We start from the raw sequence: 27,790 nt of genomic DNA, 5'->3' as shown, positions 1-27,790 counted from the left end.
CAAAAGAGCTCCATCCTGGCCATTTTAGGGTTAGATAAGTACTTGCAAGTATTGGCTCCGTAATTGTACATGAAGCCAACAGTTCCAGTGGGTTGCTGTCTGTCTGGGAGCTGATAGGTTTTAGAAGCATAGTTTCCCACTTTTTTTTTTTTAAAGTTTAGTTTTACTATAAAGTACACATCTTTCCAATTTTAAGCTACATTTTTTAAAAAAGGTCAGCCGACCTAGTTCACTCCAAAGTTCCTTCTAGGTCCCTTGCTTAGAAATTCTCCCTAGGTCCCTGCCTAGGAATTTCCCCCTAGGTCCTTTTGTCTAGGAATTCTCCCTAGGTTACTTTCACCTAGAAAATGAACTGTTACCCCCTTAAGACTACAAATCTTAAGATAACAGCTCAAATAAAAGTCGTGGACCATTACTTAGTAAAAGGATATCCAGATATCAGGAAAAACTCACCAAAGCATCTGAAGAGTGCTGTGAAGCAGGGGTGGAGGGTGGGAGTCTCCTCAGGGAGCTTGGTACCAAGCACCAGCACAAAGTAGCATCCACGTGACCTCAGGCCAGTTTATCTGATATCCTGCCAACGACTCCAAGCATTGTCGATGTAAATAATTAATAACCAAACTATAATAGGAATAGAAAGGAGTTGTAGTTCAGCCAAACGGAGGACTATAGCATAGGACACAGCCCCTCAGATATCTCTGAGGAACTGCTCTGGAGAAGCATGGTTTTCAGCACAGTTTTATATCTTGTCAGAACAAAGAACATCAAACAAGTCAGGGATACATTCCTTCAAGGTTTTAAAAAAAACCCCAGATCAGCATGTACACAGCAAGCAGTATGGCCTTGACACCTGGGAAGGGAGTCTTATCATCAAAGGAGTACGAGCATTGGTGTCCCAGGAAGGGAGGCGTTTAATTTTTATTTTTAACATGGATATTTTTTACTTCTGGTCAATATAACCTTTTCTTTGATGAGTAAAACAGATGTATAATATATGTTCAATAGGTCACAAACAGGCTGTTTTAGTTAGCATAAAATTCAAGTTCAATCATCTACAAGCCAGAATGATTTCCCCATACCACAATATGTGAAAATTTCTTCCATTAGAATATTGAAAGGAGGGACTTCCCTGATGGTCCAGTGGTTAAGAATCCGCCTTCCACTTCAGGGGATGCAGGTTCGATTCCTGGTCGGGGAACTAAGATCCCACACGCGCTGGGCAACTAAGCCTGCACGCCACAACTAGAGAGAAGCCCACACGCCACAACGAAGAGCCCGTGCGCCGCAACTAACACCCAATGCAGCCAAATAAATAAATAAATACTTTAAAAAATATATATTGAAAGGAATTGCAAGCAGAGGTAAAACTGATTTTTTTCCACAAGGAAAGGAGGGAAAACAATCAAGCCTCTGTCAGACAAGTCAGAAATTACTTGTCCACAAATTACTTAAAATTTACAGAATTGTGAAATAATTCCCGTAAAATCAATTTGAATCAGCTAATTAAAGGAAGAGTGTGCAACACACACATTTTTCTCTACAGATGGTAGTCTTAAAAACATGGGTGGGATTATGGAAATTTTTTTTTTAGTTTATTTATTGTAATTTTAAAAAACAAATATATCCCTCCCCAATTTTTTTTTTAACATCTTTATTGCCAAATTTTTAACAGGACATTCCAAAGCACCTTTAAATATTAACACCCCCGGAAGTGCTTAGTAGGTGATTTGATTTGCCAGAACATTTTAGAAACACATGGTTAATTTGAGGCATATCTGGTTCCTGTTTCTCTCTCTCTTTTTTTTTAAATTTTATTTATTTATCTGTTTGCGCCGGGTCTTAGTTGCGGCATGTGGGCTCCTTAGTTGTGGCATGCAAACTCTTAGTTGCAGCATGAGTGTGGGATCTAGTTCCCTGACCAGGGATCAAACCCAGGCTCCCTGCATTGGGAGCACGGAGTCTTATCCACTGCACCACCAGGGAAGTCCCTGGTTCCTCTTTCTCTTGAAGTTTATAAAATACCATACTTGACCTAATTAATAGTCTCCTTCTTCCCATTGACTACTCATTCCTTCTCTTTCTCAAACCTGGGCATACAAGCTATCTCTGCTTTGTAAGTCATCAAATTGCAGAGTCTCTAAATGGTTACAGAGACAGCAATCTTCAGGGATAAAAATTCCTCTCACTTTCCTTTTCCATGGAGTCGAGAGTCCAAAGGCCAGAGGAGCCATTGCTACTGTACAGGACTGGGTAGGGCTGGAGCTGAGGGCAAAGGTGAAAGTAGCAGCAGCTACTTGGGCACCTTCTCCAAGGTTGCCCCTGCTTCTCCTTCCCAAAGTCCACACCCCAGCCACCCAGATGCTGCAGATCTGCACTAGCCAGGACAATGATCACATAGACCTAGTTAAATTGACATTAAAAAAAAAATCCAGTTTCCAGTTGTAATAGCCATATTTCAAGTGTTCAGTACCCACATGTGGCGAGTGGCTACTGGATCAGATAGTGCAAGTAGCGAACATTTCCATCATCGCAGAGAATTCTACAGGACAGCACCACTGCAGATGACCACTCCCTCCCTCCATCTCAGATTTCTCTCCCATCACTTTTTCTGCCTGCCACATTTGTTATTCAAATAAATCAAGCGTCTGACAAAGACTCTCTCTTTGACCAAACTCCAGTTAGGCGCCTCTGAGCACTTTTCTCAACTAGGTCTCAACCTTCGGCTTCTGTGTCTAATCCTTGCCAAGTCCAGTTTTAGCAAAAATCCTAAGTCAGTTTAGAGGGAATCCTCCACCCCTGATATCTGATCCATCCCTAGCTTGCCCTCAGCAAAAATCCTATTTAGTCAGTTTAGCAAGAATCCCCACTACCCTTGGTGTGTCCTCTTGGTAATTTTTCATCTACTGACCCCCTCACTCTGCTTAATGGCTATAAATTCCTACTTGTCCTTATTGTATTTGGAGCTGAGCACAATCTCTCTCCCCTGTTTTAATGTTCCTATTGCAACAGTTCTGAATAAAGTCTTCCTTACCATTTAACAGGCTTCAGAATAGTTTTTTCTTTAACACCTCTTCTATGAAACCTTCCTTCTTGCCCCTAGGAAAAATTAATTCTCTTCTATCTTAGCACCACGTCAATTCCTCTTCTAAAGCCAATATCGTGGTATTAAACTCATTTATGTGTTTGTCTTCCCTTATGGATCACTGAACTCTCATGAAGAGTATAGTGATTAAGAGTACACTTGAGTCAGAATGCTGGGTTCAAAGTCTTCTAATGGCACTTACTAGCCGTGTGAGCTTGGGCAAGTGACTTTATTTCTCTAAGGCTCAATTTTATCATCTGTAAAATGGGGATAATAAAAGTGCTTCTCTTGTAAGAATTAAATGAGATAACCCACTGTGTCAGGCACAGAGTAATTACCCCAATCCCCAGTCTTCGTTCGACTCCATACCTGGAAGTTGAAGATAAAAGTGGAAGATTTTCTCTGTAGGTCTGAATATAAATTCCCATTTCTTCAATATTCAGTTATAAAGGGTTGTACTTGCAGGCTTCCCTTGACACTTCTACTGGAAATAAATAAATCAGACTAATTAACCTTTTTTTTTTTTTTTTATTCTGTGCTGTCAAATTTAGCTCCCCAAGCTATCAACAAAACAACCTACTGATAAGACAAAAGTGTGTTTATTCTTACTGCAGTAAGGAAGACTAGTATCTTGACAGAGTTGTAGTAGTGGCCGACAGGAGGCAGGACAAAGTAGTAGTATTTATTGAGAATTTGAAGATTGGTTGGAGGCGGGGCGGGGGGGCGGGAATCTTTCAATGCAGGTGCGGGGGCGCATGAGTTGATTAGAATTGGGCAAGGGTCATGATAAAATAGTTTAGGATTGGAGGACACAGCAAGGATTTTGAGGCCAGCGGTTCTAAGAGTCTTGGAGTGTACAGAATTGTCAAGTGATACTTCCTATCGAAAAGCTGATGGTTCTTTTAGGAAGTTCTTAAAATGAACAATGGATTTATTTGCATTTTTAACTTCCAGGCAAGAGTGTTAATAGTTGTCATATTAACATAGACAGTAAGCTGTGTGTGTGTAGGAGGTGTCAGTTCTCAGTGCCTTTAAGAAAGCTAATAAGTAAAATTAATGGAAATATATCCAAGATTCTAAAGTCACCCCTGTAGATAGAGTTTTAAATGGAAGAGTATTATTTTGGTAACTCAGAAGGTGATCTGAACTTTCAGTAGAAACCCCACTCCCAGGTTTACTCATCATTTCCCACCATCCTTTCATCTCAGTTGAGTGCCACCAGTCTTGTGAGAAGGCAGGATTAAGAATGCTCATTCTCCTGCCTGAAACCTCAAGTGGCTTCAGGGGCATAAATCCCTGGTTAGCTGACATGGAAAACTTTCTTTCCAGATTTAGACAGATGCTACTCCTTGGAGAAGGGGCACTTCTGAATTTAACCTTCCATAGACAGCATGTTCAGTGTTAAGAAATAATTATCCTGGGCTTCCCTGGTGGCACAGTGGTTAAGAATACGCCTGCCAATGCGGGGGACATGGGTTCAGGCCCTGGTCCGGGAATATCCCACATGCCGCAGAGCAGCTAAGCCCGTGTGCCACAGCTACTAAGCCTGCGCTCTAGAGCCCGCGTGCCACAACTACTGAGCCCGTGCACCACAACTACTAAAGCCCGCGCGCCTAGAGCCCATGCTCCGCAACGGGAGAGGCCACCGCAATGAGAAGCCTTCACACCGTGATGAAGCCCGCGCACAGCAACGAAGACCTAACACAGCCAATAAATAAATAAGTAAAATAAATTTATAAAAAAAGAAAAAAGAATACGCCTGCCAATGCAGAGGACACGGCTTCGAGCCCTGGTCCGGGAAGATCCCACATGCCACGGAACAACTAAGCCCATGCACCACAACTACTGAGCCTGCGCTCTAGATCCCGCGAGCCACAACTACTGAGCCCGCGAGCCACAACTACTGAATCCTGCGCCTAGAGCCTGTGCTCCGCAACAAGGGAAGCCACCACAATGAGAAGCCCGCGCACCGCAACAAAGAGTAGCCCCCACTCGCTGCAACTAGAGAAAGCCCATGCGCAGCAAGGAAGACCCAATGCAGCCAAAAATAAAAATAAATAAAATAAATAAATTTTTTAAAAAAGAAATAATTATCCTGACACTTGACAAAACAGTAACAGAGACTTTAACCAGGACTACTGCAATAGGGACATTACAATAGGGGAGAGAGATTGCACTCAACTCCAAATACAATGAGGACAAGTGGATAGAAAATTACTAAGAGGAGACGTCAAGGGTGGGGGAACTGTTGCTAAACCTACTTACAGGATTCTTGCTGAAGGCAGGCCAGGGTTTGATCAGATATCAAGGGTGGGGAATTTTCTCTAAACTGACTTAGCAGGATTCTTGCTGAGTTTATTCTTACTCCGATTAGGAAGAGCACTACCTTAACAGAGTTAACACTAAAGAATAATTTCTTTCTAGAGGGGTAATGATGAAACACAAACTGGGCTACCCAGGGAGGTTGCTGGGTCTCCTTTAGGGGCAAGTGGGACGCATGATTAAATGCCAAAGGGATTCTCATCTATAAGACTCTTAGTGAAGTATTACGTGGAGGCAGGAGAAAAATGAAGATGACCTCTCAATAGCCCTTCAAATGTATGGAGCTTTCACTCAGGACTAAAAGAAAAAAAAAATTTTTTTTTTAAAGGAAGGTAAATGGCTCTTTCTAGGGGAAGAAGTAGGCTCCTTGGGATGTGATCTTTGCTCCAGACTGGGGAAAACCATACAGGGCTGCGGAGCAACCCTGGGGCCCAGTCACCTAAACACTACAAGTCCCCAAAAGCACCGCGGTGAGGGCGGGGCTTGCTGACCGTTATGACGTGGTGGGCGGGGTCAGACGGGACAGCTCTGCCCTGGGTTTTCAGCCCCGCCCCTGTCCCTTTCCCCGCCCTGTTGCTGTGGCGCCGCCGCTGGCTGCAGCCCCTGGTGAGTCCCTGGAGTGAAGGTGGGCAATTAAGGACAGTTGGGCCCTCGGGTTCCCCGACTTCACACATCCAGTCCTGAGAAAGGGCCATGGGCGGGCAGTGGGGCGGCTGGTTTCGGTTTCCACCTCCTTCCATCTTTCTAGGGTGACCGTAAGTGAAAGTGGCGTCATGGGGCCCCTGGAGCCCCTCCGCGGCCTTGGAGGGTTGAGGGCAGTTTTTTCCCAGAGGAGGGCAGGGCTTCAGTGCCCGGAGCCGGGTGGGCGGCTCCTGGGGCAGAAGGAACCCTCTGACCCGAGTGAGGGTCTTGAAGTCATGGCGTCATGCCCCGCCCCCCCTCGCCGGCCGAGGTCGTGCTGGTTCCTTAATCCCCGTGCTTGAAGTCATTGGTGGCTGTGGCCGAGGGCGGACCTTGCCCAGTCACCCTAGGCAAGTTACTTTCTCTTTGGGCCTCAATTTCCCAGTCTTGATCCCTCAAGCCCCCTTCCTTCAGTTGAGGCCGTTTGTAATTGGAGGAGATGTTCTAGAAGACCGAGAAGAAAGAGCACTTGGGGTGTGGTGACCTGCCTCTTTACCGTTGATCTCCGGTAGCCCCTCCCTCCCCACCATCCCTCCCCATCTCCCCCACCCCAATTTAGTTTGGGGCTAATGTTCCCACTCTAATTTATTATGATTTCAACCCCTCCTGGACATTTAAACTTTTTTCTATCACTTGGATTCTTTGCTTCTGATGTAAGCCAACAAGTGGCCATGGTTGGAGCTGAGTAGAATAATACAAAAGCTATGTATTATAACATCTCCACTATTACAAAAACTGTTAAAAGCAAAAGACTTTTAATACAATAGGTCTTTGTAGATTATGTAGAGCACATGATTAAGGACTATCCAGGTGACTCACTTTCACAGATACTTTCAGAGGGCCTCTATTTGAAACTCTACCCTTTTGCAGAAATGACAGCTGTGGAGTGGAAAGGACCCTCAGAAAGGTAGTAAGAGTTACGTAACACTAACAAGTCATGTGGTCTTTGGAGTCAGATAGTACAAATAGGGCTCTTTAAAATTTTTGACTGTGCTTATTAATATAATACCATGCTTCCTCATTTTCTTAGATGAAAAGACAGTTAAACTCTTTCATTTCCTTTTTCCTTCACCTGGGATCATCATTATAGCTGGAAAGTTTCTTAGAGATTTTCTTGCCTGATCCATGTGTTTTACAGATGAGGAAACTGAGGCCTAAAAAGAGGTAGTGTGACTTGGCCAAGATCTCAGAGCTAGTTAGTGGCAGAACTAAGACAGGAACCCAGGTCCCTTGGCTCCTAGCTTAGTCCCCTTTCTACTACACTTCAAACACTGTCACTACCCATGTCACTTCAAGGGTTAGCAGAATCACGCTTTTCACAGAAAAAGTATAAAATCTCAGTAAAGTAAAATGGAATAAAATGGAGATTTAGTCCACAGCTTTGAGCTTTTCGCAGTTTCTCCTGGTTGCCCAGAACAGTTTTTCTGTTCTTCCCTAGTACTTTTGGCACTGTGGTGTTGTGGTATGTGGGATGAAGGCTGCTTAGAATAAGCCGGGCAACTAATCCAAACAGTTGTTAATGAATTAGGTATTAAAAGTCTCCTGGGGGTACAAAATTTACTTAAGGCACTAGAAAGATTTTAGGTAAGGAACTGGAATGAACTTGGAAAATTTGGATTAGAGCAAGTGGCTCTCAAAATTTGAGGAACAGTGACTATGTGTCTTTGCTTTTGCTCCGCATCTCAGGGCCATCTACACATCCATAATATCTATTGTCAGTGTTCTCTAAAGGGTAGTTTTGTGGAAGCATCTATTCCAGGGCCAGGGGGAGTGGAACTCAAATCAATTCATCCATTTTGCTAATTGCTAGTAGTTTAGAAACTTAAGTAAGCAGAAGGATGAAGGAATTAGGTTGAATGTGTGTTTAGTTTTTACTTATTTTTGTTTTTACTATTCCCAAATGAAGAACTGATTGGCATTTCTCTCTTGGCTGTGGATTCATTTGGTTTTCTTCTGTGAATTGATCCAGAGAAACTTATCTATAGTCTTCACTTCTCTTGAAAAATGTGCCCACTGGTATAAAAGGCTAATGCAAAAATGTTGGGCATTCTTTGTGCTAGAATTTTAGTTTCTGTTGCTGTCGTTTTATAAGGTTATTCTTTGTGGTTCAGCATACATGAGGAAAAATCTTTAGGAAAATTGGTGAGTTGATTTGGTTGAATATTTGCACTGTTAGAACCTAAACCAGAAAGCTTAAAAAAAAAAAAAAAGCTTAACATTTTTCAATTTTTCTGCTAAAAAGCATATCAGCGTAGTTTACAGATTCATTCAGAAAGAGCAGGAGTAGAACTGGCTGTTTGTTCCTTCAGGAGAATATAAGAGAATCTGTGCCCTCATGGAACAGTCCTGGGAGTACTGTATTAGACTTGAGAAGCTCATTAGATGAAAATGTGTCAGGTTTTCTTAGAAGCCAGGAGCCAGTTCAGGAGACTCATTTTAAAATATATTGCCTATTATTGCCTTCCTCCTCTGAGGACCCTAATCATTTTGGAAACTGAGCTGAAAAAAAAAGAAAAAGTAACAACTGTGTCAGAGTCCAAGTAAAGTGCCTCTGACAGTTTGTGGAATCTCTGCATTATTTTCCCATGTTTGATGGTTTGTTTTTAAAATTTTCTATTTGTTTTCCCTGGTCACTCTTTATATGGCCAGTCTTTTGATTTGAGGGTAGGAGTAAGGAATTAAGTGGAATACCATTCCATGACTTCTAGGGAGCCTAATTCATCCCACTGCTTTTTAATAACTCTAGGTTTCTAAATTTAACATTTGCTCTTTTTGTATTTCTTCTCTCTTCCTTGTCTCTGTGGATATTGCCAGAATTAGAAGTGGATGGTGGACAGGTTCTATAGTGGGAAGAGTGGTTAAAGGAGGGGAGCTGATGCTTAAATCATTCTTATTTTCCTTCCGCATCCTTCCTGCCCGCCCCCGCCATGAACAGTCATTTCTAGACTGCTTTGTCAGAAAGGCAATTTCCCAAGCCGTTGTTGGAGCCCATTTCTCCCAGGGAATTTTATCGCTGGGAGGAAGTATAAGCTTTAAGGGTCACTGACCTTAAAAATCAGTAGATAGCTTCCTTCCAGGAAAAGTTGAATGAGATACCTCCTCACTGACCCAGTTCAGATTGACATGGTTATGCTCTAGGTTTACCCATGGCCTTTTCTAAAAGTCGTTGGCTTTGGTAAGAAGCAGAAAAGCCACTATTGTTCTTCGCTCTACCTCCTCAAACCCTTCTGCAGTCTTGGCAGAAGAGTTTTTTATTTCAAGAATGATTGAGTTCCGAACGCCCAGAGTGCCATTGGGTGCCCCCTGAGTCCTTCTGGGAGTGTGATGAGATCTCTGAAATGGGAAAATTCATGGAGTCTGTTACATTTTTGATAAGCAAGGAACCAAGGCTGTTGACTTTTCCATACAGATGTTAGGTTTTCAGATGAATGACAAGAGATAAAGTTTCCATTGGCTGTACACTCAAGCCTCAGAATATGAGCTCTTTCATGTCATTTTGTGTATGTATGCTGTCCTTTCTTCAGTGAGATTCTTTCAGGATCTCAGTTCCCCAACCAGAGGTTGAACCCGAACCACAGCAGTGAAAGCCCAGAATCCTAACCACTAGGCCACCAGGGAACTCCCTCCTCATCCTACTTTAGAAAAGAGAAAGCTGAGAAACAGCAGCTTCTCCAAAGGTACCCAACAAATTAAGAGCAGGGTTAAAGATAAGAATTAGCCCCACCATCATTCACACCATTGTTTACCTACAAAGCCCCTTCCTTTCACTTTTTGATGAATTGCATACATATCTTATTCATTCATTTATTCAATGAGTAAGTACTATGAGTACATAACAATAAGTGATTGCTATGGGCTAGTTGTTTTGTTGTGTATATAGTGGTGATAGTGTTATGAAGGAAGAGAGCAGGGAGTATGATGGTATTTAGGTTAATTGAGAGACAGGCCCTGAATTCACTCTTACCTGAGTGTTCTCATGATCCACAGTAAAGGACAGATTAAGTCACATGCTCAGATAAAAGGTGCTCCAGGCTTAGGACAGAGGGGCTATGCTGGCCTCAGTGTGACTGAAGACCACTAGGAAAGACAGGGGTCTGCGAGCTGAGAAACCTCCCTGCCCAACCTCCCACAGCATCCAACAGATAAGTAGTCAACGGCTTATCATGAGGAACAAGTACTGGCCTAGACTGGAATGTGACCTCTTTCTTCCTTAGAAAAACTGATCTGAGGTTTGAGGTTGAGGATGTGGCCAAACTGTGTCACAAACCAGAAAGCTAGTACCTTTCTTAGTTCCTTAGCTCAGTCTCGAGAACAGACAGTTCAGTGCCTCAAAGTCCTCTTACCTTCTCTGTGAAAAAATTGACTTCTGGGGTAGCTGGAAGAGGAGGCCTGTTTGCTTAGAGTTCAAAATAAAACCAGGAAATTAGTGGGGTGGGGCAGAGCTAGAAGAGCTACTGTGTTTTTTTGGTTATTGTTTTTAAGGGGTGTGTGTGTGTGTATGTGTGTACAGTCTTCCAACATGTTCTAACAGCTGAATTTGTAAGATACCAGGTAGTAGTATTTGCAAATGTACAGCTGTTTCTTCATCTGCTGTGTAGAGCTGCAGTATTGTTTTCATTTCCCAGTAGAACTCTGGATTGAGAAACATAGACTCACTAAATGCATTTAGAAGACAGGGCATGTGGCTTTTGAGGGGCAGGAAGTATCAGGTCCTGACAATTCAAAAGACTTTGTTTCTTCTGTGTATTGTTTTTATCTCCCCAATAGTTCCCATCCTTGATCACATTTTATCTGTACTATGACCTAGAAAGGTGACATACAGCTTAATATCCCCATTTTATAGATAGGGATCCAAACTTGCTTGCTGTCCTCCAAACATGGGCTGCATTTTTCCGTTTCTTTGCTTTTATGCATGCTGCTTCATTCATCTGGAATTTCCTCACCCCCCAAACACATTTGTCAGAATTCTAATCTTCCTTGAGGGCTTATCTAGGATTCTACTCACTCCTCGAAGCTTTTCTTCATTTTCCTAACCAGTTTCATCTCTCTCTCTTTTGAACCCAAGAGCATTTTGCACTTACTCTTATTTGGCAGTCACTTAAATTCTCATCTAACCTCCATATCGGATTGGGACTCTTTTGAGAGCAAAGACTGACAGAAAAGAAAAAAAACACAAACGTAATAGTCACTAACATCTGTTAAACCCTCTCTTTATCCAGACTTTGTGCAAGTGCTTTATTCTGTCACTCAGCCTTTACTTTGTGTGAATTGCCTACTCTATGGCAGGTACTGATTTAAGGACTAGACACTGTACATTGCAGGCATACCTATCTGCTTCACAGATACTATTTTTTTTTTTACAAAATTGAAAGTTTGTGGCAACCCTACCTTGAGCAAGTCTGTTGGCGCCATTTTTCTAACTGCATTTGCTCACTTCATGTCTCTGTGTCACATTTTGATAGTTCTCACAATATTTCAGACTTCTTCATTATTATTATATTTGTTATGGTGCTCTGTGATCAGTGGTCTTTGATGTTACTTTTGGAAATTTTTGGCATTTTTTAGCAATAAAGTATTTTTTAATTAACGTATGTACATTTTTTTTAGACATAATGCTACTGCACAGTTAATAGACTACAGTATAGTGTAAACATAACTTTCATATGCACTGGGAAACCAAAAAAATTGTGTGACTCGCTTTATTGAGGTATGTGCTTTATTGAGATGGTCTGGAACTGAACTTGCAATGTCTCCGAGGTATGCCTGTGTTTCAATTAATGCTCACAAAAAAAAGAATGAGGTAGATGTTATTGGCCCCATTTTACAGATGAGGAACCATGTGCAGAGTCCAGTTAAGTAAATTACCCAAGGGCATGCGTTTAATAGGTGATGAAGCTGGAATTTGAACTCCAACAGTTTGATTTCTGAACCCATGCTCGTCACCACTGCATGTCAAATAATCTTCTCCATCCCTATCTTTCTTTCTGCACCCATCCCCAGCTCCTAGCAGAGTGCCTTAATATATAGAAGGACCCGATAATTCCAGGATAAATGAAATTGAATAGAGAAGCTGAAATCTAGAGAAATTGACATTCCAAAAGTCACAGGGCTTGTTGGAATGAAAAATCTAGAATCTAAGTCTTAACAGTTCCCAGCTCAGGAACCTCTAGGCTGTCTTACTAAGGCATTTAGAAGAAGGGGAGCAAACTAGCTGTGAGCAGAGAACAAGGGTATGTGAGGGTGATGGTGCCTGTGGTGAAGAGGTCACAGAGACTCAGAAAATTCTTACAGCACAGGAGGTTATGAATGCAAAGTGGCTCATAGTGAAACCGAAAGCAAGTTGTGTGATCTCAATACTTGTCAGGCTTTTGCTTTTCCTGACTTGCCCCGAACTGAATGTTCCCTGGGTGAGAGCCCAGAAATTTCCAGCATTTGACAACCCTTTTTGAGCCTTATTCTATCCCATATCTCATAACAGGACCCCTACCATGGAAGAGACAATAGAAGATCCCCCCACATCAGCTGTCTTGCTGGACCATTGTCATTTCTCTCAGGTCATCTTTAACAGTGTGGAGAAGTTCTACATCCCTGGAGGGGACATCACATGCTATTACACCCTCACCCAGCATTTCATTCCCCGTCGAAAGGATTGGATTGGCATCTTTAGAGTAAGTGGTTAATTTAGTACCAAGTGACTGGGAACTAGAGGTGAATCTTAGTTACCTGAGTGTGTGTCTGTCTCTGTATTATAAGCATTTTGCATATATGTGTGGCCAATGTTAAAATCCTAAACTAAGCTCCCTAGCACTTCTCCCTACACACACCAGCATGTGCTGTAGGACTCAAATTTTAATTTCAGTCTTAAGCTAAAATAAGATAGCAAATCATACAATCCACAAGTTTTATTATACTTTCAAAAACCAAATGTAAATGTTTTTTAAATTATCCTATTTTGAAATATTCACCTGTGACTTGACTGGGGTAGGTGGCCCCTTACATAATTTCTGTGAATTTAAACGTCATTTGCTTACTTAGTACAGTGTTTAATTTGTTTTAATATAAGTATTACAAATCTGGAAAGGATGTTGAAAATTTACCTTGTCCTATATCTTGCACCCAAGAAGTTTGTTCCTGAATAAGCGTGTCTTGCTTCTTTGTGAAGATTTCCAAGAACGGAAAGTTTATGAGCTCCCTCGGTTTCCTCTTCCAGTGTCTAATCACCCTGTCAGTTCACGTACCGAAATGGTACTTTTTATTATAGTCAACTTACTCTTAGCTCCTCTTCTTTCCCCCTCTGTATCTCTGTCTCTGACATCCCCTCACACACAAACACACACATACATGCACACTCTCGTTCACTCACTCACACACCATAATGACAACTCGTCCTATTTACAGAGACAGAGATAAAGGTCAAACGTAAGTAACTTACACTGCTGAGTCCCAACATAAGTGACCTTTGTTTTGACACCTCAGTATGTCATGTGCTTGTTTACCAATGCTGTTCATCCTAAAATCAGACATCGTTCTTGAGTGCGCTGTGTAGGAGCTGATGCTAATTCACATTTCCTCATCGAATTCCTTTTCCTTAATTGTTTGGAATTCCAAGCTAAGTGATAGAACGATGGAAGCTGGAGGTAACAAGGCTGGTGTTTAGAGGTGGGGGTAGTGGACAACCGGAGGGACAGCCGGAACAACTTCCAGTGAGGACTTCACTCTAAACCAAATGAGAGTCTTATGCTTTTTATTTATTTATTTTGTTTTTATAAATTTTTATTTATTTATTTGGCTGCGTTGGGTCTTCGTTGCTGCGCGAGGTTTTTCTCTAGTTGCGGCGAGCGGGTGCTACTTTTTGTTGCGGTGTGTGGGCTTCTCATTGCAGTGGCTTCTCTTGTTGCGGAGCACGGGCTCTAGGCACGCGGGCTTCAGTAGTTGTGGCACGCAGACTCAGTAGTTGTGGCTCCTTGGCTCTAGAGCGCAGGCTCAGTAGTTGTGGTGCACAGGCTTAGTTGCCCCGCGGCATGTGGGACCTTCCCGGACCAGGGCTTGAACCCCTGTCCCCTGCATTGGCAGGTGTATTCTTAACCACTGCCCCACCAGGGAAGTCCCGAAAGTCTTATTCTTTTTAAAAACAAATGTTTAAAAGCATTGTTTTTAAATGCATCTATACTTCATTCATTTCAGAGGTATTGCATACCACAATAAGGAAATTGTGGTTAACCCAGAGGTTCATTGTCCACAAAGCTATTGATTTGAACACCTACCCTAAAGTGTGCAAGAAAAGTTTAAGACTAATAAAGAGAGAAGACAAACTTTTTGAGAACATATGATGTGCTAGGTCTTTGATGAGGGGGAGTGTGTGTGTGTGTGTGTGTTTTCTAATTTAATCCTTACAGCACAGCAGCCCCCTGAGGTAAGTAGTAGTATTGCTTGTGCACAGATGAATAAAGTGAATGTACTTAAGATGGTGACCTTCCCAAGGTCTCCTAGCGGTGAAGCAAGTTTGTTTGACTCCCAAACCTCTGCTTTTCTTCCTCTTTTCTGCTGAATTCCTTTGAACAACAGATGGTCAGTTAATTAAGGGCTGACTGTAAAGTAGTGTGGTTCCTAGCTCACTTCTAAAGTGCTCCTGGTGTTCTTGCAGTGTAGTCTTACTCATACCCCTCAACCCCTCATCTGCCCTAACACCACTGGTTCCCAGCAGCAAGTAGGCACTCACAAATATTTCTGCACGTGCAATATGCTACATCTTCTCCATAGAGTGAAAGCTACCACCAGTGATAAAGCCGAAAGTGGATGGGAGTTAGCTTTTCTTCCTTCAGTGTAGAGCCCTGTGCTCCATACTCTCCTTTACCCGGGCATTTATGCGATGTTCCAAGGTCTCAGGGAGGGGAAATGTCATACCACAAGAGGCAGGCTGGGACTAGGACTGCTCAGATGGAGGAGCCAAGGACAGAAATTGCAGGTGACTAGAAGTTGCTTCCTTGTTCCAAGGCAGCAGTAATTCTTAGGCCTTCCTAGATGATATTTTGGTCACAGTGCATTAAGAAACTCCAGGATGTGAATGAAGACTCCATAAAATTCCTGCTTCCTGTACCTCCGCAGGTGTCAGTGGCTCAGAGGTGCTTACAGCAACGGGGTGGGTGTTAATGAGACACTAAAACATGCCCTAGTATGTGTGATGCACTTACAGCCTTTTCAACCCTGCTCTGATTCCTTAGTATATGAACATGGAATTTATTTTTAGTTCTTTTTCTTCCCACTGGGCTCAGGCAGGGTCACAATACGGCAATAAATGTAATTTTGCTTATTTGCTAAGTATTCTCCCCTTGAAGACACAATGGCTCCTTTTCTATTCTCCGGTATACTCTTATCTTCCAGATAGGATTTGAGCCGTCTTTTACCCTTCTTCACATTTAGTGAGAATATTTTCCACTTAGCCAGCTTTCTGCTCTGAGGCATATTTTACAGTATCTTTATATCTTATGACTTACTGCATTCCATACCTAGAAGGGGCCTTTATGACTACCAGATTGTTATCTTTATCACCAAAAAGCCTTCATTAAACATGCATTAAGAAAAACACTGAAGAAAGAAAACTCTACAGGTTGGACTGAGTTATCTGGTACCTCACAGTCTAAGAACTCTCTTGTCCATCCAACCCCAACACACACATTATTTTTATTTTTATTTTATTTATTTATTTTTTTAAAATAAATTTATTTATTTATTTATTCATTTTTGGCTGCATTGGGTCTTTGTTGCTGCACGCGGGCTTTCTCTAGTTGGGGCGAGCAGGGGCTACTCTTCGTTGTGGTGCACGGGCTTCGCATTGCGGTGACTTCTCTTGTTGCGGAGCACGGGCTCTAGGCGCGCAGGCTCAGTAGTTGTGGCTCGCGGGCTCTAGAGCGCAGGCTCAGTAGTTGTGGCGCATGGGCTTAGTTGCTCCGCGGCATGTGGGGTCTTCCCAGACCAGGGCTCGAACCCATGTCCCCTGCATTGGCAGGCGGATTCTTAACCACTGTGCCACCAGGGAAGTCCTCACACCCATTATTTTTAAAATGCACTTTTAAACGCAGTGATATAACCGGGTTGGTATAGGTGACAAGACTGAATTGGACACAGGAGAGGACGAACCAGTGGAGAGGGCAGATCAGAAGTGCTTTCTGATTAAGAAATTCCAAGAACACTGTTGTAGGAAAATAGCAGGATCAAGGTTCACAATCCCACAACTTTTTTCCCAATCACTCTCAGTTCTATGTCTGACTTGGAGATACAATATTTGGAACTCTTGTCCTGGGTGTTGAATGGCCAGTTTTTGTTTCCTTCTAAGACAAGTAATTTAGACTGTGTGTGTGCATACCAGTTTTTAATTGTATATATAGTTATCATAAGTCAAAAAACAAGATTTGATCCATTGTGGGTAGATCTTATCATAATGAACTTACTCTATTGTAAAATCCACATAACAAAAAGTGCATTTTAAGAAGACATGGCCCAAATCTGAGCACTTTCAGATGCTGAACAAGAGCCTCTTGTCATTGCAGGTGGGATGGAAGACAACCCGTGAGTACTACACCTTCATGTGGGTTACTTTGCCCGTTGACCTAAACAGCAAACCTGCCAAACAGCAGGAGGTCCAGTTCAAAGGTGAGAAAAATACTGGATCAAAGGTAGAAGACAGCTAGCAGCCAAGACTAATTAATTCCCTTGAGCTTGAGCTTTCTGGGGTAGATAAAAGACTTCCAGATTTTTAGTTTTCTGAATAGACCTTATTTTGGATTAAAAATCATGTTCTGTTTTCAGCTTATTACCTGCCCAAGGATGATGAGTACTACCAGTTCTGCTATGTGGATCAGGATGGTGTGGTCCGGGGGGCAAGTATCCCTTTCCAGTTCCGTCCAGAAAATGAGGAGGACATCCTGGTTGTTACCACTCAGGTCTGTAAGCGTCTCATCGCAATCCCTTCCTGCCATTAAGAGGAGCAATTCCAGGATAGGGTAGAACTTCAGTCAGTAAGCCTTTATTGAATGGCTAACAGATAACTGTTGGGAAAATGTTATACAGTACCCATTCAAACCCACCATTCCTAAGGGAATGACTTAGGAATGTTAACAAGAATCATAACAATAAGTGATTTCTCCTTTCTCTAAAACTTCTGTAACTCAGTTGACATTCAGTTATTTAACTTTCCCAGTTACTTAATTTTTGTCATCTGCACATCTTATCACCATAGTAAATTTTATAAGCTCCTTTGAGGAGAGACACACCAAATAGTCTTCTTTGTATCTCTCAGATTCTTTGCTTACTCAGTTATTTAACAGGACACCTACTTCCATCCAACACTCTGGTAGGCACTAGGGATGTAGTGAAGAATCAATTAAAACCCTGTCCCAGTCTCAAGGAGCTAAGTCTGAGAGGAGAGACAAACAATATTAAGTGTTTGCAAGAAAAAACTATGTTCCTTTGTCATTTCCCCTTTTAACTTTTTGTGGCCTTAATTTTGTTTATCTTTCTTTCTTGGTAATGGCAGCCTCAGTGCTGCAATTATATAGGCACACCTCTCTTACCCCCTTCCCTACATACTGAGGGGCTGCTTCCACTTGGGGTACACAGATGTCAATACCGTGAGTGGGAATCAGCTAGACCCTAACCATCCCAGCCTATGGGAATTTTCTGTTAGAGGGACTTGAATATCCATTGAGCTATAAAGGGCCAAATCTGAGTTTATGGAACGTTCTTTCGTAGGGCGAGGTGGAAGAGATTGAGCAGCACAACAAGGAGCTCTGCAAAGAAAACAAGCAGCTGAAGGACAGCTGTGTTGGCCTCCAGAAGCAGAACTCAGACACGCAGGCCGAGCTCCAAAGGAAGCAGGTACGGCTGCTGGTTAAAGGTGAACTGGGAGGATGGAGATCAGAATCATTTTCTGTTTTTCTTGTGATCTCACGCCCTGATACTAATACCTGGCACAGATTTTAGTATATTAGATATTTCCTTTTTATTGTTTACATATTGAAATGATATTTTCATTTAATGGATTATATACTATTAGTAAAATAATTTCATCTATTTCTTTTTACTTTTTTTAATGTTGCTACTAAAATTTTTAAATTATGTATGTGGCTTTCATGAATTAATTGGACAGCACGTTTCTAGGAGAAAAGCACCTTTATTTTGCCCACTGCTGTGTCTGCAGTGCCAGAACAGTGTCTGGTGTGTAATAGGCACTCATTAAATATTTGTTTAATGAATTAATGGACAAATATAAGCTCTACTAGAAGAGAAATTCGGTAGATGTATTTTTTCTTCCTTTTTTTAATTGAGTTATAGTTGATTTACAATGTTGTGTTAGTTTCAGGTGTACAGCAAAGTGATTCAGTTATAGATATATATATATATTAGATACTTTTCCCTTATAGGTTATTACAAAATATTGAGTATAGTTCCCTGTGCTATACAGTAGGTTCATGTTGGCTATTTATTTTATATATAGTAGTGTGTATATGTTAATCCCAAACTCCTAAGGTAGATGTATTTTTAATATGGAAAGAACATATTAAGAACATTTTAATATAGAAATCCTTTTACTTGGATATTTCATTCACTGCTGTGTCATGCTATATGCCTGACGTATAATAAGTGCTCAATAAATATTTGTTGGCTGCCTGAGATACTAAACACTGTCTTAGAGAAACGTTAAGTCCCTTTGATGTTTCAATCTACAGGAGGAGCTAGAAACCCTAAAGAGCATCAATAAGAAATTGGAACAGACGATGAAAGAGCAGAAGGACTGTTGGGAGACAGAGCTTCTTCAGTGAGTGCGACTCTTGAATGGGAGGAGCTGCTGTATCATAGACACCCTTAGGCAGGGTCCGATTAGATTTTAGAACAGTCTTCTGGTTATGACAGTGATAGGTATGATTCTCCCTCTTTGATTCAGGAGCTCTTTGATTCTGGGTTAGAGAATTAGTATCAGAATTTAAGGACAAATGACCTGAATTCAAGTATTAACGTTAAGTATTGAACACTTGCAGTTTGAGGTCAGGAAGCCAAAATAGGACTGAAGAAGAGACTAGTGGATTTAAAAATAACTCTGCAGGTTTAGGGCCAAGGCAGCCATAAATCGTTTAAGGTCTGGGGGAGCTGACCTAGAATCAGTATTTTTTTTCACTTAGTCATCTCCACTTCCACAGGCTGAAAGAACAAAACCAGAAGATGTCCTCAGAAAATGAGAAGATGGGAGTCAGAGTGGATCAGCTTCAGGTAGGTAATGCCAAACCTTTGCCAAAGTATATTTTCTTAGCCTTGCCACCACTCCACTGTGGTGGCCCAGGAAGATGCAGCTCATCGTACTGAGTGCCTAGTGGTGGACCTCTCAGAGCATCACACTACAGTTTCAGGGTGTGTGTTTTCCGTTCTTGGCCCTCCACACCCTTTTTAACTTTTCTTTTAGCTACAAAATCCTTTCAAGCAAAATCTTACTAAAAAGCCTGGAATGTAAAGCAGGTAGCAGCAGAACTGCTCTCTCTTTTAGGAAGCTGTGCCTTAAAGAGGGGCTTTAAAGGGTGGTTTGTCAAATTTTACTCAGTTGAGTCTTAGATTCTTAGGTGTAAGGTAGAGCAGAAGAGTGAAGAAGTTCTTAGGGATATTTGGCAGTTGGGAGTTGCTGGGGAACACACATCTCTTTATGTTACTGTACATTTAAAAGCATTGTTCCTGTTTAGTTTTCCTTCTTTTTTATTTTGGTTATATTCACCATTTTTGCTTTAGGCCCAGCTGTCAACTCAAGAGAAAGAAATGGAGAAGCTTGTTCAGGGAGTTCAAGATAAAACAGAGCAGTTGGAGCACCTGAAAAAGGAAAATGGCCAGCTCTTTCTCAGTTTAACTGAACAGGTAGAGTCATGGAACAAAATATTTTTAGGCATTTGTGAAAAAATACATACATTGTTCTTTCTTGGCTCTATCATATACCTGGGTGTCACTGGCTGCGGGAAAGGTCTCAGGGGAAGCCATCTGAAATGAGATATCTAACAGCTTTTCTTAGAAACTAATAAGAGAAGACTTGCTTTTCTCTCTGCACCCTGCTCGCTCATTAGCTCAGCAGGCCTTTCCCCAGTGTGTGCGCACATGTGCTTGTGCGTGTGCGTGTGCGTGTGTTTTCCCAGCAGTGGTACTGAAATCTGTTTTTGTGCAGAGGGAACATCAGAAGGAGCTCGAATGGACAGTGGAGGAGATGAAGCAGAAAGAAACTACTGCAGCGAAGAAACAACAGGAGTTAACGGCATGTCTGTCTTTGGATGGCTATGTGGGAGGGAGCCTAAAGAAGGGATAGGGCCTATTTTCAAGGGATGGACAGGATAAATGACACAGATTAGAACAGCATTTACCTCTGGACTTTCTTCTGTCTACCCAGAGGGACAGAGGATCTGCCATTTACAGACTGTTTAGGAGAAGTGGGCATTTCTAATATGTGACGAGTGAACAGGAATATTGGAAGTTAAACTTCATGAGAGGTTGTAGTAAATAGAGCCTTGGGCTAGGAATCACACAGAATAACCCCTACCCCCTTCTTAAAGAGTTTTTGTCGGGGCAGACAAATTAATGATTGTAAAATGAGCTCTACAATTAGAAGATATTATAGTAGTCAAACAAATTTTGTTATAATTAATATAATGTTAGCAATTATCATCATTATAAATTATTCTGAGCTATGTAATATAGTAATGAAAGCCTAATTAACTAATAATTTCCTATAATATATTGTTGGAAACGAGGCCTCATGGTGATAACAAGTGCCTAGTAGCTCCATTTTCTGAACTGTTGTAAGGACATGAGAAATCCTGATGTGTGGAGAATATCCAGTTACTGGGAATGTAACTCATATCCTCTATGCATCATTCATTTATTCAATCATTATCCAATCGATTATTGAGTACCTACTGTATATAAGATACTGTGTATTTTAGCTTGATATAATAAAGAATAGATGCAACAAAGTTTGAAAATCATCAACTCACAGGTTAAGTATAGCCCACAGGAATGTTTTATTTGTTCTAGATGGTGTTTTTTAAAAAACTGATTTGGTGACCAACACTTAAAAATGGGAACATTTCCCGTTAAAAGAAATTTGTATTTCCAGCTTTTTGAAAAATCAGAGGCTCTGGCAACATATGAGCCGACACTCCCGCCCAGTAGCAGTATCTGGAGCTGAGTAGCTGCTGACCCTTTAGATGGGTCACGCGTTCCCCATGTGGCTGCAGTCCTCATTGTTTTGTTGCATCCCACTCCTTCATTCAGTTCCATTACTTGCCAGGCCCCTGTTGGCACTTTTCAGTTTGTGACCTCTGATGTAACAAAGAAATCTGCTTTAAATAATCTATAGCCATTCAAAGGTTTGAACCTCCTTGGTTTTCATGGAATACTTTTCAAGATCCAGGGGCTCCCCAGCTGTCTGATAGCAATTCTTTATTCCTCATGCATCCAAAAGGCCCCTAACTGAGGACTATGTATCTTAGGCTTCAGGAGCCTAGGAACAAGAAAACAGCAGTGGAGGAGCAGTTAGTACAAGAGGTGGAACGCCTAAAGGCAAAGGTAGAGGCCGGGAAAAAAAAAGCCTGTTTCTTAGAGAAGAGGGAAAGAGAAAAAAGAGGGAAAGAGAAAAAAGCCTGTTTCTTAGAGAAGAGAGAAAGCCGGTTTCTTAGAGAAGAGAGAAAGCCTGTTTCTTAGAGCCGTGTCAACGGCTCCACAAACAGATCAGGCAACTCAGGGCTGCCGCATGGGTAGGTGACAGAGATGAGGGGCCCAGGAAGCAAAGGGTGTGAAGGTTTGTGGTTCCTGGACCAAGCCCAGAGGATTGTGCACCCTTGTTAAGGAGAATACACCCTCTGCTAAAAAGAGGGATGAAGTATGGGGCCAGAAACCAGCCTGGAGATCCCCAGAAATAGAGGCCCCAGCTCAGCCGTGGGTCTCAGGGAAGGTTTTTATAACCACTGAGCAGACAGACTGACAGTTTCTGTACAGACTCAGATAGTGCTCTCTTACTTCTGCCTTTTGAGGAAGTGAAGCAGGACCAGAAGAGCCAGCAGGAGCCAGTGGGGATGGGGAGCCAGGAGCCTGCAGTCAGCACTGTCGTCGGGTAGCCCCTTTCGCGTTACTATCTCAGGGTCAGCTAGAAGCGCACAGCAGTTTGGGCACCAGCATTCAAATAAAAAATCTTGAAAAAAACCCCACAACTAGTAGGATTAGCTTAAAGTGTTTTTGTGAGGTATTCGCATGTGTATATATATAGGCAGGTGTCGGGAAGCGCTGAAGCCATGCCTATGAGTTTTGGCTCCATGAAACTAGTCAGGTGAACCCATCATACTGGGAAGCCCAGGACCCCAGTCTGGGTTCCTTGTAGCCTTGGATAAATGCCTTCCAGGGTTCCTTCTTCCTCAGTGTAACTTGAGTCCACATGCCTGTCTTCACACTGGGAGGGAGTCACACCAGCCTAACTCAGTGCTTCACGCTGGGTTGAGTGAGGTGTTTATTCAAGACAAAGAAGATGATTGTTTCCATGGTTGCGTGGGGTTAAAAAAAGCTCAATTTATCCCTAATTCTGTTAAGCCAGTCTTGAGGTTTCCCCCAGGCTAACTCTTTCTCTCTTTGGTCACTTACTCCCAGCTAAACCAAAAGAAACTGGCATCTTGATGCCAGCCCAAGCCTTCAGGCATTTTGTTAAGTCATTTTTCTGTAAGTCAGCATCACCTCCATGGTACCACTCCTCCCTACCCCCATTTCCTTCTCCACCACCTCAGTCCCACCACTTTGGAGAGCCAGATGCTCTATGATCTCCTTGTTTTACCCCACCTTGGATCCAGACTGCAATAGGTGGTCCTAATCCTAATTTTTTTTTTTTTGACAGGACCAGAACTTTGACTTGTCAAAAAGACTGAGTGAGAACAAGATTATGTATAATGTTCTGCAGAAAGAGAAAGAGAGAATGGAAGAAGAAAATGATGTAAGTGTGTAAAAGAGTTTTAAAGGGAAGGAAAGAGTTTTAAAGGGAAGGAAGGAGAGTTTTAAAGGGTGACCCAGAGATGTGGTGATAACATAAAAAGTTAAACAAAAGAGCCCTTTCTGGGACATTGGATGGGACAGTTGCTCCCAAACAAAGAGTACATTTCATCTGGTTTCCTAATCTACCGCAAAACCCATTCTTTGTTCTGTAACTGAAGCTTGTTTGGCGTGGCAGTAGTGACCTTGAAAGGAACAGCCTTGATGAAGATCTAACTTATTATTTTTGCTTTTAACTCCACAGCTATTGTAAGTATTGTCTTTGGGGAGTAATATCCTACATCATTTTTATGCTAGCTGAGGGACCCTTTTCCTTCAGCACAACTTTTTTCTTTTTCTCTGCTGCCAAACCAGGAGCAGAAGTGGTGGTCTGTACCAGTGCTGGACCCATGGTAGGCCCCAAATAAATACTATGCATTCATTCATTCATCAGTTCATTCTTTCATCCAACCAGTATTTATTTTCTGCTGTATGCTAACCATATTATTATTGATTGATTGAGGATGATGGCAGCAAATAAAAAGGTTGAGCTTGAAGTCATTCTCACATTCTTGCTGGCATCAAAGAGCAGGTCTCCATGCATTCTGGCTGCTCCTCTGATCTACACCTCCAGCCATTCTCCATCTCTACCCTCTCCATAACCCTTCTGGGCTGTGCCTTCAAGTGATCATTTCTACCTTTGATTATATCATTTATGCCAATGTGTTTCAATTTTGCAGAAAGACTTTGGGGTCTGTTTCTGGTCCTGTCATTCTCATCCTCTTGATTTAGTTAGCTGTACCTTGACTTTGAAATAGTCGATGGTGTGGGCTGGGGGTGGGGGAAGGGTGTGCAGAAGATGGGGAAGGAAGAATGCACACAACTTGCAGCAAGAAGAAAAAGATCTGATATTTGGAAGCTTTGTTAAGAACTAGAGTAAAACCCTCTTAAGATGTTAAGAGGAAATTTACTGATTTTCTTTTTTCTAAGAACTTTAAATGTTGCCTGTCCCCCTTGTGGCTTGATCTCTTACATTCTTTCTCTCTCGCATTCCCTCCCTCTCTTTTTTCCTCCCTCTCACTCTCTGTTGGCATATCCATTTGATGGGATAAAACATGAAGAGGGAAAATTATATCAGATGAATATTCACACTATGTAAGAAAATTGTTCTAGGAAGGAGACTGAAAGAACCATTCTGCTCTCAATAATGTGTAACAGTTTCAATCTTAATATAGCTCCCACCACCCTCACATATCCATACAACTTCTGTACCCCCTTCAGTTGGTGTGTATTTAAAGATTTTAAATTCCTTTTTGCATTCATTCTAAACAAAATTCAATACATATTTAAATTCAGATATTAAGAACTCAGATCTTTGGAATACTGAGGCTGCTGCTTCCCCTTTTGAAGAATGATGGTTTATCATTTCTTGGGCTTCTCCAGTGCCACATTGTTAATTGAGAACTACCTGTAATGGGCATCCCTGGCCAGTTCCTTGTGGCCATTTGTTGTTGTCTTTTAACATGTCTCTGTAAATACTCTATCCTTAGCTTTTGAAGATGGAGAACAGCACACTGCTGAGTTACATGGGTCTGAATTATGACTCTTTGCCTTATCAAGCGCCTACTTCGAATCAAGGAGCTGCAAGACAAATTCCAGGACTTGTCTATGGAAACCCATATTCTGGTAAGGCAACTTTGCCATTCGAGCTGGAGGCCCCTGCTTGCATCCCTTTCCTCCAATAAATTTTTTTTTATCTGAAATGCTAATTAAGACCAGCCTCATTGTTAAGACTTGTTGGGCAGAAGCTGAGTACCCAACAGAAAGACTGCCAGGCAAGAAGTGTTAATTGAGAAATAAATCTGAATCTAGAAGACACAAATCAGATCATTCGCCTAGAGGCAGCAGACACAAATTGAGTCCCGTGGCTATATTCCAGATACATAAATCAGAGAAATGTCTCTGTGTAGAAGAGACATACATCTAAAGCTGAGGAAGCTAATTAAGATTTGGAACTGGAAGCACGAGAGGCGGACCGTGCTGCCCAGGACGGGCTGTTAGGCAGCCACCCCCGTGGCCTGACCAAGGGTAGCAGGGACGTGCTCAGCAGAGACTCCTGAGTGGTTTGGAGGACAGGAAATGGGGTGACAACCTGTCTTGTCATTGAAGGACCCAGGGTCAGATGTCTTTGCCAAACAGGGAACTTTCCTCCTTTTTTGTCTCCAAAAGCGATATGAGACCTCATTTGCTTTTTTGCGACAGTTTAAAGCAGTCCTGTTCTTTTAACGGTCACAATCTGATCTTTGCAACAGGCAGGGGTACAAGTTTATTTTTCCTTAAAAATATTTTTAAACATTTCATTTAAAAAATGACTGTGTGGATTTGGTCTTAAAATCTATTCTCAGACTATTTCCGTGTTAAATTGTTACTGTTTTCATTAAAATCTCATTTTCTCCACACTGGAAATAGGTTTATTGTTTTTTCTGATTATATGATGGCTACTGAAAATGCCACTTCATTATTTTTTCCTCTTTTCCCGCTATCCTTGACCTAGATCCCCTCTATCAAAGTAGATGGTATATATGAGAGCTAAAGAATCAGAAGGGGAACAATGAGGGCTACAAAAAACAGCTGCTAGAACACAGCTGGAGAATGCATTCTAGGGATGCATTTCATTGAATGAAATCTTTTTTATTACCTTCAGGTATCCAAGAAAGTTCTGCCCCCAGCCTGGTAAGTATTGGATTCATGAGACTGCCCACATCAGACCGTTGAGAAAACTTCCCTTCCCACTCCATCCAGTTCATGGGAGAACCATAGGGAGACGGGTTCATGGTGATAACTCCAGAAGTCAGCAGGGTCAATTTGGTCAGTGCCGAAAGCTGAGAGAGCCTGTTAGGGCGGGGAGAAGAAAACACAGTTCATCCATCAGTGTTCCGCTGAAGATTTTCACCTGTGAATTGAGTTTGGTAGCAGGACTGGGGAGGAGATACGGACCAGGCAGGTAGCCAAACAAGGTATGTCCAGTGCCCCTTCCAGGCAATATTACATCCTTTCAATCCTAGGGTTAGAGAAATGCCCCAGTGAGTATCTCCAAATGTGAATTTGTTCATTCATCCTCTATTTCTTGATCACCTACCATCTGCCCAGCATTATGCTAGGTGCTGAGGATATAGTAGAAAGTGAGACACAGTCTCTGCCACATATAGCTTACATTCGGACTGACCTCTTTGCTCTTCCTCCCAGCTCTCCATCAAGAAATGCCCCACCTGCAAATCAGACTTTCCTGATGACTTGTTTGATCACACCTTGGAGCAGCACATGCAGACCCTTAGTTTGAATTGTCCAATTTGTGACAAGGCCTTCCCAGCAAAAGAGAAGCAGATCTTTGAAGACCATGTGTTCTGCCACACTCTCTAAGTGTCCCAGCCTCTTGGATCTATACTGTACGTGGATTTTATAGAGTAGAACCTATAGCTTCTACTATGAGTTATGACCCAAGATCCTGCCTAACCTGAATTATTAGGGATTTACTTAGTCCTGCTGCCCTATAGGTGGAGTCATGTCGATTATCTGAAGCATAGTGTTAAGGGCTGTTAACTTCCATCCTTGTGGGTTAGTACCTTTTAAGTCACAAAAATCCAGCTGTGTCAGCCTCTCAACTAAAACGCCCATTCTTCCGAGGGTCTCCAGCATAAAGGCCCTGGGATGGAGCTGACCTGGCTATTCACAGCAGGCCTGACTCGAGTACTAAGTGAGTAGTTTTCCAGGTTGTCACACTGCCATTCAAGGTCAGGCCTTGAGTGTGTTTGTACTCAGTCCTCAGTCCTAACCCTGGGACTGGCGACTGATCAGAGGTTGAGAATTTCTTCCTCCTCCTCAGGCCTCCTTCTCCAACTGATTTAGAATAGTCAAAAATGGCATGGCAGAGAACCCAGACATCCAGTTTGGATACCAAAGGTTTCTCATCTTGATTTCCCAGCTCCCAACAGAAGCATTCCTGAACTATGGACATGAAATATTATTTCACTCACAGAAAGTCTTTCTCTCTGGATACCTCTGACTGGCATTTTCTACTCTGGTTTTTTCCCGTGCACATAACTATTATTGTTGTAAGTCCTTTCTTAATGGTTAGTGGGACTTGTTAGAAACTGTATGGGTTTGCAACTTTCTGAGCAGGTGAGTTTGGATAAGTTAGAATGAGAACTATTGTTAATCGCTTTAATACTAAAAATAAACCAGTCCTCTACTTCAGGGACTTTGGTAATTTAAAATAAACCTTGAGTTCATGTTTTTTTATTTTTATTTTATTTCTTTTTAATTTTTTTTTTTTTAATGCTGTTCTTGTCTGCTTACATTCTTTTTATTTATGTATGTATGTATGTATGTATGGCTGTGTTGGGTCTCCGTTTCTGTGCGAGGGCTTTCTCTAGTTGTGGCAAGCGGGGGCCACTCCTCATCGCGGTGCGGGGGCCACTCTTCATCGCGGTGCGCGGGCCTCCCACTATCGCGGCCTCTCTTGTTGCGGAGCACAGGCTCCAGACGCGCAGGCTCAGCAATTGTGGCTCACGGGCCCAGCTGTTCCGCGGCACGTGGGATCTTCCCAGACCAGGGCACGAACCCGTGTCCCCTGCATTGGCAGGCAGACTCTCAACCACTGCGCCACCAGGG

General features: G+C 42.2%; 1 protein-coding gene across 2 annotated transcripts; it reads left to right on the top strand.

Annotated features, from left to right (window-relative positions):
• Window positions 1-5,935: 5,935 nt before the first annotated feature.
• CALCOCO2 (calcium binding and coiled-coil domain 2) lies at window positions 5,936-27,397 on the top strand. 2 transcript variants are annotated; one of them, XM_068530390.1, is made up of 13 exons: window positions 5,936-6,010; window positions 12,564-12,753; window positions 16,633-16,735; window positions 16,892-17,025; window positions 17,834-17,959; window positions 18,811-18,899; window positions 19,279-19,348; window positions 19,856-19,978; window positions 20,280-20,366; window positions 22,989-23,084; window positions 24,670-24,805; window positions 25,824-25,852; window positions 26,366-27,397. In XM_068530390.1, exons 2-13 carry the CDS (start codon window positions 12,574-12,576, stop codon window positions 26,537-26,539), a joined length of 1,347 nt encoding a protein of 448 aa, XP_068386491.1. In that variant the 5' UTR covers window positions 5,936-6,010; window positions 12,564-12,573; the 3' UTR covers window positions 26,540-27,397. The 2 variants fall into 2 exon arrangements, with proteins under 2 accessions (XP_068386491.1, XP_068386492.1); XM_068530391.1 differs by lacking the exon at window positions 5,936-6,010 and adding an exon at window positions 6,011-6,029.
• The last annotated feature ends 393 nt before the right edge of the window (window positions 27,398-27,790 follow it).

Source organism: Eschrichtius robustus, chromosome 20, assembly GCF_028021215.1.
Source record: "Eschrichtius robustus isolate mEscRob2 chromosome 20, mEscRob2.pri, whole genome shotgun sequence".
Lineage (NCBI taxonomy): Eukaryota > Metazoa > Chordata > Mammalia > Artiodactyla > Eschrichtiidae > Eschrichtius > Eschrichtius robustus.
This window is presented reverse-complemented; position numbering and strand designations above follow the sequence as displayed.